The 14,158-nt window shown below is 38.3% G+C and overlaps 1 protein-coding gene and 1 long non-coding RNA gene across 2 annotated transcripts; one reads left to right on the forward strand and one right to left on the reverse strand.

Moving 5' to 3' along the window:
• Nucleotides 1–2,850: 2,850 nt before the first annotated feature.
• On the forward strand, nucleotides 2,851–6,592 carry LOC127092283 (pyruvate kinase isozyme A, chloroplastic). The gene is made up of 7 exons (XM_051031128.1): nucleotides 2,851–3,798; nucleotides 4,123–4,210; nucleotides 4,323–4,513; nucleotides 4,642–4,760; nucleotides 5,270–5,513; nucleotides 5,593–5,827; nucleotides 6,077–6,592. Exons 1-7 carry the CDS (start codon nucleotides 3,262–3,264, stop codon nucleotides 6,403–6,405), a joined length of 1,743 nt encoding a protein of 580 aa, XP_050887085.1. The 5' UTR covers nucleotides 2,851–3,261; the 3' UTR covers nucleotides 6,406–6,592.
• Nucleotides 5,206–6,215, reverse strand: LOC127092284 (uncharacterized). Its single transcript, XR_007792149.1, has 2 exons — nucleotides 6,067–6,215; nucleotides 5,206–5,854 (listed from the first exon to the last, which is right to left on the reverse strand). It is a non-coding gene; the product is annotated as an uncharacterized LOC127092284 (long non-coding RNA).
• Nucleotides 6,593–14,158: the final 7,566 nt, after the last annotated feature.

The raw sequence follows: 14,158 nt of genomic DNA on the forward strand, positions 1-14,158 counted from the left end.
CCCGTTGTTTTGAGCAGTAGGGGTATTAGTAGAGTGTGCTAATACTGTAATTTATTATTTGGCATGACATGATATGATTCTGTGATAAATATGCTGATAATGTATGATGGTATGCATAATGCTGTGAATATATCTATTATGTATGCAATTGTGGATGGACTGTTTATGGCTTAGAGTGTGAGCATATGTCCATTATGGATTGTTGTTGATGGTTGCATGCTGGGTGATTTAGCGTGCATAGTATGGCCTTTATGGTGGTAGCTAATTCCCATGGTGAGGAATTAGTGAGTGAGTTATTGTGGATTGTTGTTGATGTTTGCATGCTAGGTGATTTAGCGTGCATAGCATAGCCCTTGGGGTGGTAGCTAATTCCCATGGTGAGGAATTAGTGAGTGAGTCACTAGGTCTCAAATGAGTGGGACTAGTGAGCTTGGTAGCCGTATCTGGATTTGATCGGTGAGGTTGAACTATGTGTTCACGAATAGTCGGTACCGCATGCATGGAGTCTCATTGCAAAATGTATGTATGGCGTATAATATGAATGGATGTATTCCAATATTATACGTGTGTTTTGTGTTGGGTTGAGTATGATTATGATTTTGAGTTGATGTTGCCGTTGCTGAATGTGTGATCTGATTTGGGTGATGAAATGTGTTAAATTACTTAGCATTACATGATATTTTATAATGCTTATTATATCGATTGAGGAACTCACCCTTACAACTATGTTTCAGGTAACGAGCAGTGATTGAGTAGAAGCTAGTTCTTGTAGTCTAGTGTAGTTCCTTAGTGGGTCATGCTCTGGTAGATGTAACATCGGGATGGGATGTTCTACTTTGTTTTCATTTTGGTTGTTGAACAACTTTACATGTAATGTGTTACATGGTTTGCATGATTGATTAGATCTCTATCCGCTGCGAATTGTGCAATATTTTATTTTGATTATTAAATGAGCATGACAAACTATTTTGGTGAATGGTGTGAAGTGTCAAGTGTGACACCCTTAAATTGCATATCTACTCTGATTTATATTTGTTGTTTTAATTATTATTGGGATATTTTAGAAGGGTGTTACACACAACCCCCTATCCGTCAAACTTTCCGTTCCACAAACACACAAACATACAACCAAAACATGCCATTCACCCAACCCCAATACCAAGAACATACCCCATACCCCATACCACCACCAACGAATTGGCCATCAACCTGAGACCCAACATCGCTTCGCACCCACACCATCACCCTACCAAAGTCGCCTTAGCCAAAACACCAACCGCCCCTCCTCCTACCGTAGCCAAGAAGCCCAAACATCACAAAACTAAAACATCCCACAACCCTATCTCTACCAAACACCCAAACAACCTTTCCAACCTTTCCTAGACGTATCATTCACACCCATGTCTCCCTTCAACCGTCCCGGTCACCCATCCATGAGTCAACCACATCCCAACTTCTCTGGCATGGGTCATGAGCTCAGCTACGGCGGTACACCATCATTGCATACTGAAGACTATGCTGAGTTGTCTGAATACCTCAATGGACCATCTCCTGTAGTTGGTAGTGACGCTCCTGGCCCCTCAAATGAACAAACACCGGTGCATAATCGTCAACGTGGGTTAGGGCCAAGGGTTAGGGTAGCTAGGGGATGTGAGACCAGAGGTCGGTTAGGTGATCCCGGTCATCACCATTAGGTTTCTTTGTGTAAACTCCAAACTTTATTAATATCAAGTCGTATTATATCAAATTTAGCTTTGTGTAAACTCCAAACATTAGGTTTCTTTGTGTAAACTCCATTTTGGCAAAATTCACATACACATGTTTTGACTAAAACCCTAATTTTAGGTCAACTTCCCAAGGACCTAACTCACTCATTTTTTATGATTTTGAGGTGGGACCAAGTGCATTGGAAAGTTTGAGATGTCTACTTCAATTGTTATGTTGGACAAAATTTCATAATTCTAAAAGAAACACATGTGATAATACAAAACATTATAGGTCAGATAATAATTGAAATGTGAAAAAGTCCAACTTCAAGTGCCCATAACTTTCTCATAAAAAATCCAAGTGATGCAAAAGTTTAGTCCAAATTCATTGTATTGAAAAGATCTACAACGTTTATGTTGAAGGTTTTTTCATTTGAGGCTTTTATCATTCAAACAGAAGGGCTTGAAGTTGGTCCCTTTTGGCAAAATTCACATACACATGTTTTGACTAAAACCCTAATTTTGGGTCAACTTCCCAAGGACCTAACTCCTTCATTTTTTATTATTTTGAGGTGGGACCAAGTGAATTGGAAAGTTTGAGATGTCTGCTTCAATCGTTATGTTGTACAAAATTTCATAATTCTAAAAGAAACACATGTGATAATACAAAACATTATACGTCAGATAACAGTTGAAAAAATCAGAAGTCCAACTTCAAGGGCCCATAACTTTCTTATAAAAAATCCAAATAATGCAAAATTTATGTCCAAATTCATTGTCTTGAAAGGATCTATAACTTTCATGTTGAAAGTTTTGTTATTTGAGACTTTTTTGAGGGAGTCGCCAATTGAATTGGCGACTCGTCTTAAAACTTACACATAGGCGCCAATTGGATTGGCTAGGGCACCTGCCCTAGCCAATCCAATTGGCGCCTCCATTCAAGTTTTAAGAGGAGTCGCCAATTCAATTGGAGACTCCTCCTAAAAGTGGGGTACTTTGGGAATTTTTCTGAAACCAGGGGTATTTTGGGATTTTGTTTTGAAAAACTGGGTTATCCCTCTAAAAAAACCTAATTTTTAATTATAAAATCTTCATTTTTAAAAAAAAAAGGAAAGGAGATTATAAAAAATCTCCAAATTAAATCATCTTCCTTCACACTTGCAAACCCTCTCTCTATCTTCTTCTTTGGTGGCGGTGGGTCTTGCTATTCTGGTTCCTTCTCCATTACTGCATTGTAATTTTCAGATTCACTGCTTTTATTCAAATGCCACTCATTGCACTTTCAAGCCATTTTAATCATTAGATTGATTTAACGCACAAAAGATCGACACATTCTGTTACTTGAGGACAAAGAAAAACGACAAAATTTTTCATTTCTTTTGACACAAAAGAGACAATTTTTTTTTTTACAACTTTTTGATTTTGTTAACGACCAAAGTCCAAACATTGACGGAGTTTACAACAAAACCCTTAAAACCCAACATCTATATTACGATAAAGTTCACAACTTGGATCTCAACATTAGGCAGAATTTCATTGTTCCATCAAAAAGCTCATGGCCATGGTTTTGAAGTCAATGGCTGCTTCACCTGGAAATCTAACCCTTGTGAGACAACCTACTCACCATTTAGTTGATTTGAGTAACCGCGTTTCAAATCTTGGGTTTAGCTTCAAGGGAGATGAGAAATGGAAGAGAAAACATAGGGTTAAGGTTAGAGCAATAGTGGAAGTGGATGTAGAGGGTTTGAAAAGAAGAAGCAGTGTTTCATTGGAGGGAACTTTGGGGTTGGATATGGTTTCAGAAGGAGAGTTAATGGTGAAGGGTTTTAGAGGGTTGAGGAAGACAAAGCTTGTGTGTACGGTTGGTCCTGCTTGTAGTTCATTGGAGGATCTAGAGAAGATGGCATTGGGTGGAATGAATGTTGCTAGGCTTAATATGTGTCATGGGACTAGAGAATGGCACCGGGATGTGATTAGGAAGATTAAGAAGCTGAATGAGGAACAGGGTTTTGCGGTTTCTGTGATGATTGATACTGAGGGTAGTCAGATTCATGTTGTTGATCATGGAGAACCTTCCTCAGTTAAAGTTGAGGTAACCCAACTTATCCTCAGAATCTGTATTTTTACTGATTACTATAATAGACTTGTTTGTGTCGGTGTCGTGTCCGACACTTGTATTTTTTTAAAATTATTACTGACGTGAATGTGTCACTTGTGTGGTGTCTTGTGTCTGTGCATCATAGAGAATGTTTTTCTTTGAATTTGGAACTATATGTTTCTTGTTTCATTCTTTTTAAATTATTACTAATGTGGACGCGCCACTTGGGTCTGATGTCCGTGTCTGTCTCGGCTCAGTGCATCATAGAGGTTGTTTGTATCTGAATTTGGAACTATGCGTTTCTTGTTTCAATCTCAGGAAGATTCAATTTGGTTGTTTACTGCTGAACGGTTTGAAGGTACTCGTCCATTAACAGTTCAAGCAAGCTATCCAGGTTTCTCCGAAGGTAGTAATATTTTGCTGAACAATTGAAGAATCGACCAGTTCCTTGTATTTTCCAATGAGCATACATGTTATTATTCATTCGAGTGAATTCTGAATTTGCTAATGGTTGTCAGGTATTGAAGTAGGCGACGAACTTGTTATTGATGGCGGAATGTCAAGCTTTGTAGTCATTGAAAAAATTGGAAATGATTTGAATTGTAAGTGTATAGACGCCGGTCTTTTCTTACCTGGTGCCAAATTTAGTTCCCGGAGAGATGGAAAGCTTGTAAAGAGGAATTACAAGCTCCCTACACTATCAACAAAGGTATAATATTTTGCAGCGAAATGTCTTTTTTCCCGCCGCACTTACATATTTTGGTATAATTCTTTGATTAGTGGCTATGAGTTTCAAATCTTTTCCTGATATGTTTTATCTTATAAACTTATCCACAGGATTGGGCTGACATTAACTTTGGTATAGCTGAGGAAGTTGATTTTTTTGCCTTATCCTTTGTCAATCATGCTGATTCTGTTAAGGATCTAAAGAACTACCTCTCTGGCAAATCAACCAAGTAAGAAATCATGGATTCGCCGCTTATACAGTTTATCAATATAATATAGCCCGTGATTTTAAATTGAGGTCGTGGATGCAGTCACGGTTGCAAGTGTTGTGATTGCGGTTGCTGCGATGCGCATTGCGGCATGAATTTTGATTGAGAAAAGTTTGAAATACACAGTTGGAAAATACTTAATGTTAAGATTTTTCGTAAGTAAATTGAGTTTTGGGATCTAAATTATGAGTTTTGAGGAAAATACTCGAAATCTGGGCAAAGTTGTTTGATGTGGTTCATAACGTAGAAGGACGCATGATTTTAAATCACAGTGCAATTGAAGTCCGATGCCGTAGCGGAGGCTACTGCAACAACAATATTGCGGCCGCAGTTGTAGTTGTGGACCGCAATTTAAAACCATGATATAGCATGTTGTTCCTTTGAAAAGAATGCTGATGTGTTTTCCTGTATAAGTGCTTTAATTCAAAGTTATCTTAGCACAAGTTATTAATGGTAAATGATTGTTTCAGGCCCATAAAAGTATTGGCAAAGATAGAAAGCTTAGAATCTCTTCATAATCTAGAGGAAATAGTGAAAGCTTCTGATGGAATCATGGTTGCTCGTGGCGACCTCGGAGTCGAAATACCACTTGAACAGATTCCTACAGTCCAGGAGGGTATAATTCGTATTTGCAGACAACAAAATAAGCCAGTGATTGTAGCTTCTCAGCTTCTTGAGTCAATGGTTGAGTATCCAACACCAACTCGCGCCGAGGTAAAATCAATTTATATATTTGAAATGCTGAACTCGGTAATCACCTGTTACAATAATCTTTGCTTTTACGCAATATAAGGTAGCGGATATTTCTGAAGCGGTTCGACAGTATGCCGATGCTTTGATGTTATCTGGCGAATCGGCTATCGGTTCATTTGGACAGAAAGCTTTGGCAGTGTTGGATATGACTAGCAGTAGAATGGAATCATGGAGTAGAAAAGAAAACAGACAAAGTCTTCTCAATCACCATAAACTCGGAGCATCATTGCCCGAATGCATCACGGAGCAAATATGCAATTGCGCGGTTGAAATGGGTACTTCTTCACATTATTTCTTGCAACCTGCAATTATATTAATGCATTTTTATTCATTTTTGAAAGAGTCAAAAGTGATTCCAAAATAAAAGTGATTATGAATATTGTTCAACTCACTTTTACATGAAATATCTATCTACACATAAATCATTTTACATTCAAATCACCATGATCACGATCAGACAAAACCAACACGTAACCATGTTATGAAATCCGCAAAACTAATGATTAAAACTTACCCCTCTGCAGCCAACAATCTCGGTGTAGATGCCATCTTTGTTTACACGAAGCATGGACACATGGCATCATTATTATCGCGCAACCGTCCTGATCCTCCCATCTTTGCTTTCACCGACGATGAAAATACACGAATGGCGCTGAATTTGCAATGGGGAGTTGTACCACTTCTTGTTGATTTATCAGACGAAGCTGAATCCAACATCTCGAAATCCGTCGATCTTATGAAATCGAAAGGACTGATCAACAAAGGAGATGTTGTTCTAGTGATCTCAGATGTTGCACCAACAAGAACAACTCCTATGGCTCTCCAATCAATTCAGGTTAAGAGCATTATCTAGAATGCATGGCTGCAAAAATGTTGAAAGACATGTGTGTTTTGTATTTTCTTGGTTTGGAGAGGTAGGATTTTGTTGTTATTGTGATCCTAGTTTGTTGTCTTTATATAATTATAATAGTATAATAATACATTTTTGTTATTTAAACATTAAACATACCAATACCGTTTGATGTTGTATTTTGTTTTTATTTTGTATGTTATTTATACATTTTTGTATATAAATATCGTAGGATTTGACAATAAATATTTTGATATCAAATATCATCTCTTATTATAATAATAATAATAATAATAATAATAATAATAATAATAATAATAATAATAATAATAAATAATAATAATAATAATAATAATAATAAGACAAAGTTGATGAATAATAATAATAATTTGACAATGTAATTCTTTGTGTTAAACATAATTTAAATTTGACCGAATCGAAGTAGTGTGTGTTCGATAGAGTCGAAGAATGTATGTATTAATTGTATTCGATAAAAAGTCGAATACAACTTGTTGAAGTTTATGTTAGTTAATTACTTTGAGAATTACTTGTTGGACAATAAATTTCATTATAAATAGGGAGATATTCTACTATTGTAAGTGTGAGAATAAACGCAAAGAGAAACTCTGTAGAACTTGATCCATCTTCTTATGCATTCTCTCAAAACTCTAATTTCTCTTTTCTTTCCAATTTACTTCACATGTTTCTTTTCTTCTCAAGTCATTGTGCACCGGAATCATCTTGAAACCAATGAGTGATTGAATCACTTAAGTGAAGAGTGAGGAACGAGAGAAGCAATCAATCATAGAGCTTGATTCTCGTTCAATTAAGATTGATTCAGATTATCTTCAAGATTGAGATTAATTACAACATCTGGTATCTAGTACTCTGGTTGCGATTCTTGGGAGGCATAGCGAAATGACTTCTCATCCGAACGGGAATTTCCAAAAATCTTTCAATCTTGAATGGTAAGAATTATGAGAATTGATGTAAATAGATGAAAGTTGTTTTCTGTTATCAAGATATTTAGGATCTTGTGAAGAATAGAGTGACACCAATTGGAGAAGATACTACGGATGAACAAAAGGCTGCACTTAAAGATTTGAAGAAGAAAGGTTATTGAAATTCTGGTGTAGTCAGAATTCAGATGTTCTACTCCAAGTCATGACATCTGATCTAACATTGTAACTAATACAGCAAGATAGTTATTAACCACTGTACTAATATGCACACGTTCACAGATGTCACGACATCTCATTCTATGTCACCCTAGAATGGATGAACACCTGGTTCTGTGCATCAGGAAGAAAGACTCAACAGAGATCAATCCTAGCACTCACTTCTGTTGTTTTCTTCCACAGTTATCAGCATGATGTCTTACTGTTGATATTGGACATCATCTGTTACCTTGTTCCTGTGTGTTTGTCTTTTACTTGTATTTCCTGAATTAAAGGTTGAACACTTTAATCTAATTTCCACTTATTAGATTGCTAACAACTAGGTTATTTGTTAGGTTCATTAATTGTAGGTTAGTAGTTGGTTTCCTGGATTTTAGCTCAGCTGTTGAATCCCTGAAGAATAGCCTGAGAAAAATACCTAAACAGAAAAACCAATCATCCTACACTTTTAGCACATGCTGTTGAGAATGAATGTCACAACATTCAGTTCGACAGTCAGAACATATGTTGATTCTGTTATGTTCCTGGAACCATGCTGTGCTAAGTTTGCAGTACTGTAAAAGACCAACTAGTCTCTACTTCAGTATCAACCATCAGTATCAACTGTCCAAACATCCAGTTTAACAGTTTCACGATGATCCTTCGGCCAGGTCTGTTATCCTGGAAGAGAACAGACTTAAATAAATACTGAACTGAACCTAACCTGCTTATTGTTCAGTATACACTGTCACTGATGAATGTTACAACATTCTGATTGACATTTAAACAGAAGGCTATATACCAGTTCTGTTATCATCTTGGTAAACTGACTGGAATACCAGCTGAGTTATGACAGTAACAAAAACACATGCAGAAGGAAAACAAACACAGGAAATTGTTAACCCAGTTCAGTCCAACATGACCTACATCTGGGGGCTACCAAGCCAGGAAGAAGATCCACTATTAGTAGTATCAATTCAGAGTTAAACTCACCCGTTTACAACTCATCACTTAATCCCTACCCAATGCAATCTATACCTAGGAACTCCTAGATAGAAACCTCCAGTTTCCATTCCTATCACTACAAATACAATGTAATGTTAACACACCTTGAACTTGCTTCACAGCTTCATTCAAGAACAAAATCACTCTTGCCTACAGGCTTTGAGTTACAAACACTCTCAGCTTTGACCACTGAGAAACACATGGTAACCTTCCCACAGATTGGGAGGTTTACCTCACACACACCCCTAAAAATTCATTCTAGGAGGCTTACAAAAACTAGGTTACGATTAGCTATTTATAACCTAATCACCCAACTGGATTTGGGCCTTCAGAAATCACAGCAGACTTGTTCTTTGCTGTTACAACTTCAGCAGAAAAATTCTGCTACAAACAAGTTCTTCAATCCTAAAATCTCTCCATATATATCTCCTTACTTTGAGCCTATATATCTTCTGATTGAGTCTTCAAGACCTCCACATGGGAGTTAGGATATTCACCAAATATCCTTGCTAATCCCAGAATATATACTGAATTAATTAATTCAGTTTTCTACACATGTACGATGTCACAGACCTGATGTCGTGACATCGTACAAGACATGTTGGTCCAGATGTTGAATTTCTTCAACCCAACATATTAAAACAACAGAGGTGATTACATTATTTGTTTTACTAAAATTAATGCCAATCCTAAGGTATTAACAATCTCCCCCTTTGGCAAATTTTAGCTAAAACAAATAGGCCTCTGTCATTCTCTCCACCACCACAAACACCAAGGTTGGTGTACATGGGGAAGAAGAGGTACACGGATCAGTTGTACCAGAACCCTTCCCCTCAACAGGAGAGCTTCCGGAAGAATATGTAATACTGAGTACATAGATAATGTAACTCAGATCACAAGACACAACTGTCCTCTTAACTCAGATCACAAGACACAAATGATATACCCAGTTGGTGGATTTTGTGCCTGACACCAACTTCTGTTTGCTACCACAATTAGCTTGCTTCTGGTACATTCTCAACCCCAGGACTGTATTTCTCTCCCCTTTTTTAGCTAAACATTTGTAAAGGCACCCCTCACAAAACCAGATCCAGGCGCAGCTTGCCCAAACCTTAACATACCCCATGATTCTGAGGAAATGGAGTGTTTCTCTTGTGAGAAGAAGAGGTCTATTACATCCTTTAAATAGTCCAGCCCGTGCTTAGGAATTAACGGTAGGAATTAATGCTTGGTCAAGATTCATAATGTTTGCTGAGAAACAGTCAGGGAATCACCAACAAAATCTCAGACTATCTTTGAATACCTTTTTATAGCTCTTGACTGTTTCTTTTTCAAAACAGCAGTTCCAGTGCATGGAGACTATTCCATATATGCAGTCAGACACGTTGCATGCGATGTCTTAACATTCCACGCGGCTTTTTCCTGCATTCTGCCAGTATTCAACATTTCCCAAGGTTCCTGTCATACCTCCAGTAGAGACTTGACATCTGACACTGCTACAGTCAATTTCCCACACTTCAGCAGATGGTTACTCCCCCTGTACCACACAGCTGTAGCCATCAGGCTTATTCTGATTTATCAGAATTTGACACATCACCTTCATAATTCCTACTGATTTTAAGATTCAGAAGGGATTAGCAGCATTGTCCAGGGCAATGTCATGACATCCGGTCAGACATTCTTCTGCTCACTCAGCCTTAACATACATCACAGCATCCTGATAACTGACAGGGTGCCATACCTAGTTATCTGAGTACACAAAGACCACAAGCTTGATAATTACTTGCAGCTTCAAAGACAGAACTCCCCCTGTCATGGACACCCTACTCTCCTCTTGACACTTGGAGGACACACATGAGCATATCCAACACCCCAAAGTTGGACCTTCACATACTTCCTGATTCAAAGAGAATCCAGACCACTTTATGAATGGAAAACATAAGACGCATCTTCATGTCTTCAAGAGCACACCCTCTGTTCAACCCTCTTAGCTGAACACATTCACACTCTGTGTCAATCTCTCTTCTAACCAGAACAGAAGACCACTTCACAAGATGTTCTAACATCGGCTGGGACATCCTTCATAACAAGACAAGGCACACCATCTGATAGTCTTCAGATATCACTGAGTCACCGGGTTGATCAAGAAGAACCCAGACATACATTGGGACATATACATTTTCATCCCATTACAAGAGATACTCTTCCATAGATAGCTCAGAACTCCTACCACAAGCTCCAAGAGATGAATAGAAAACACCTCCTTTAGTCTTCAACTTACTACTTTTCTGCTCAAAAGTAATTTGTCTCAGACTTTCCTCAAGAATAATCAGCTGCCATATGTGGATTATCTTGATTCTTCGAATTCACTTCTGAGATAGACCAAATGCCACTGGTTGATTACCTCCTTCATGAATCCTCATATGAAAAAAGTCAAATGCTGCTTTTTGACCTTCCCAAGTTTATCAGACTTCTCCCAAAGATATTCTGACCTTCCAAGTGAGATTTGAACTTCAAGCTACATGTTGAACAAAACTTAGCTTTTCTAAGACATGAACATGTACCATCCTTTCTATCCAGCAACTCCAAAGAACTGCAACGAGGACGACCTTTTTGAAGTATCTAATCTACAACCCTGTAGACCCTTCTATCTCAAGTTGATGTGCCACTTCACCAACTAAGAGTCTGATGTTGAACCAAATGTCACAACATTGTGTTTTGACATCTAGTTGTTGAATTCAGCTCCTTCTTCTGCCACTTGAAAGAACTTCCTCCCTTCACAGAACGAGAGTTCAATGTTCTCATAGACTTGATTGTGGAACCAAGTTTGAGTAAACAGCCTCCATCCTGCAGATTTGCAGTTAAGTCATCCAAGCTCACACCTTGATGAATTCCTGCTTCTTCCCCAAAGACATTAGACACTCTGATGCATGAGTCTTCAGAAGGATCAGTTAGAAACTATCCCTTCAGCTATGCCAAGGATTCCTCTTCCTAAAGCAACGCTGTTTCCATGATGTTAAGAAAGCTGCCACTTGTTCTTAACTTCATAGTGTGCATTAGCCAATGCACTTCCTTACCTAGATCAGGAATAAGCTGATCCAAGTAACCACCATCAAGACTATGATGTATTCTTCTTCTTGTACATACCAAGGCTGAACATGTTTCTTGCCAGGAAACCTTTTCAGAGATCATATGCTTTTGCTGCCACCAAAGAGATAGATCATGAGCCAATGTACTATCCTTCCTATGATTCTGCACAGGGTCTTGAAGAAGAGATGTTCCAACATCTTTAAGAGCATCAGATATCTTGAGCTCCAAGGATAATCAATTAAATACTTGTACTTGGCACAAGTAGACATTGATCTTAAATCCTTTCCCAATTATCCTTTCAGATACTTCCACCATAAGACTACTTTGAAAGTACTCTTCTTGTGTCAACATCTTCTGCTTGCAAGCACTTCAACAGTTTTGAAACTTTTCTCAGATTAAATTCACCCTTAGGAAAGAGAGAGATGAATTCTTCCTTGCAAACGTGTCACACACCCACCAGAACCCATGTGACACAGGTCAACAGCTAACCAGACCCTAGGCTGACCAAACTTGAGGAGGTTAACTAAACTCCCCCTCAAATTGACAATCATGGAAACTCCACATCGGTATCCATGTATTGTATACAAATGTCTCAACATGACATGCACTATCCTCCCTGTGGCAACTAACTCCCCCAATCAGACTCCAGCTGACCGTAAGTACTAGTGAGACACCTAGCACCAATCAATAGTAGACATGCATTGCCAGAGCATACTACCTTAACCAACCTCTGAATCTTCATATTCTCACTCCTTGTAAGAACTGCCACTTCTGAACGTGGTGTATGAATAACAAGATTCATGGTTCCAATCCTCTTAAATGATATAGCAATCAGGTTACCCCAATATTGACTTCTAACATTCAGGGGACTTGTCTTCCAAAATAACATAGTACTTCAGGGAACAACTATTCCACCCTGATCAATCTACAGGAGTAAGACACCCAGCAGGAAATTGCACAATGTCATATCTCAACCAGCTCCACTTCTAGAGATCATACTTTTACAAGTGACCTTCTTTAGCATACACACAGTTGACCCTACCCTTGTCAACTGAGCACACACAGATGTCTCCTCTTCCAGGTCAGGAGTAGGTTCCAAACAAGAGTATCCCTTTGTTTGACACCTAGTCACATCTGCTCTTCAACCAGTAGCTGCATACTTGTTGAACAACATGTTCTAACATCACATAGAACATTAGTTCCACCTCCTTGGAACACACCTTCATTGAAAGACTTCAAGGTCTTCACATACACTACTCAAGAGAGTAAAGGAATCAGTGATTAAGTGATTCTTACCATCCTGAATTGAGGACGTCATTATGAGTGGACTTGAGGGGACTCAAGTATCTTTGACATCTTCAGTAGATTATGCTGGGGTCTTGAATACGGCAGCCATTCATCCACATGAGGGGAAACTACATCAGAGTTTGAGTTTTCCCAGGTATTATGCAGCGAAAATCATAATACAACTCACCTAATGAACACACACTTCATCAGATTACCCTCCAAGAACATACCAAGTTGGAATATGATTCAATACTTGCACAGCTGTCCCACACAAGGGTCCATAGCCAACCTCCAGAGACAGGTACACACCATTCCTGTCATGAACAGTCCATCCACCTACTTCAAGGGACCATTCAGGGAGAATACAGAACCTTCCACAGGTTCCAACATAACTTCTTGCAAGATACCATAAAGTATCACCCATGGATCTCATCCAGAAGCAGAACAGGATGCCTGCTCTGATACCAATTGAAATTCTGGTGTAGTCAGAATTCAGATGTTCTACTCCAAGTCATGACATCTGATCTAACATTGTAACTAATACAACAAGATAGTTATTAACCACTGTACTAATATGCACACGTTCACAGATGTCACGACATCTCATTCTATGTCACCCTAGAATGGATGAACACCTGGTTCTGTGCATCAGGAAGAAAGACTCAACAGAGATCAATCCTAGCACTCACTTCTGTTGTTTTCTTCCACAGTTATCAGCATGATGTCTTACTGTTGATATTGGACATCATCTGTTACCTTGTTCCTGTGTGTTTGTCTTTTACTTGTATTTCCTGAATTAAAGGTTGAACACTTTAATCTAATTTCCACTTATTAGATTGCTAACAACTAGGTTATTTGTTAGGTTCATTAATTGTAGGTTAGTAGTTGGTTTCCTGGATTTTAGCTCAGCTGTTGAATCCCTGAAGAATAGCCTGAGAAAAATACCTAAACAGAAAAACCAATCATCCTACACTTTTAGCACATGCTGTTGAGAATGAATGTCACAACATTCAGTTCGACAGTCAGAACATATGTTGATTCTGTTATGTTCCTGGAACCATGCTGTGCTAAGTTTGCAGTACTGTAAAAGACCAACTAGTCTCTACTTCAGTATCAACCATCAGTATCAACTGTCCAAACATCCAGTTTAACAGTTTCACGATGATCCTTCGGCCAGGTCTGTTATCCTGGAAGAGAACAGACTTAAATAAATACTG

This window comes from Lathyrus oleraceus, chromosome 6, assembly GCF_024323335.1.
Source record: "Lathyrus oleraceus cultivar Zhongwan6 chromosome 6, CAAS_Psat_ZW6_1.0, whole genome shotgun sequence".
In the NCBI taxonomy this organism is placed as follows: domain Eukaryota; kingdom Viridiplantae; phylum Streptophyta; class Magnoliopsida; order Fabales; family Fabaceae; genus Lathyrus; species Lathyrus oleraceus.

Excerpts from the sequence above, each read along its gene's own strand:
- LOC127092283 (XM_051031128.1), top strand. The coding sequence starts at position 3,262 with ATGGCCATGGTTTTGAAGTCAATGGCTGCTTCACCTGGAAATCTAACC. Across the intron at positions 3,799-4,122 it reads CTTCCTCAGTTAAAGTTGAG|GAAGATTCAATTTGGTTGTT; the intron begins GTAACCCAACTT and ends TTTCAATCTCAG. Across the intron at positions 4,211-4,322 it reads CTATCCAGGTTTCTCCGAAG|GTATTGAAGTAGGCGACGAA; the intron begins GTAGTAATATTT and ends AATGGTTGTCAG.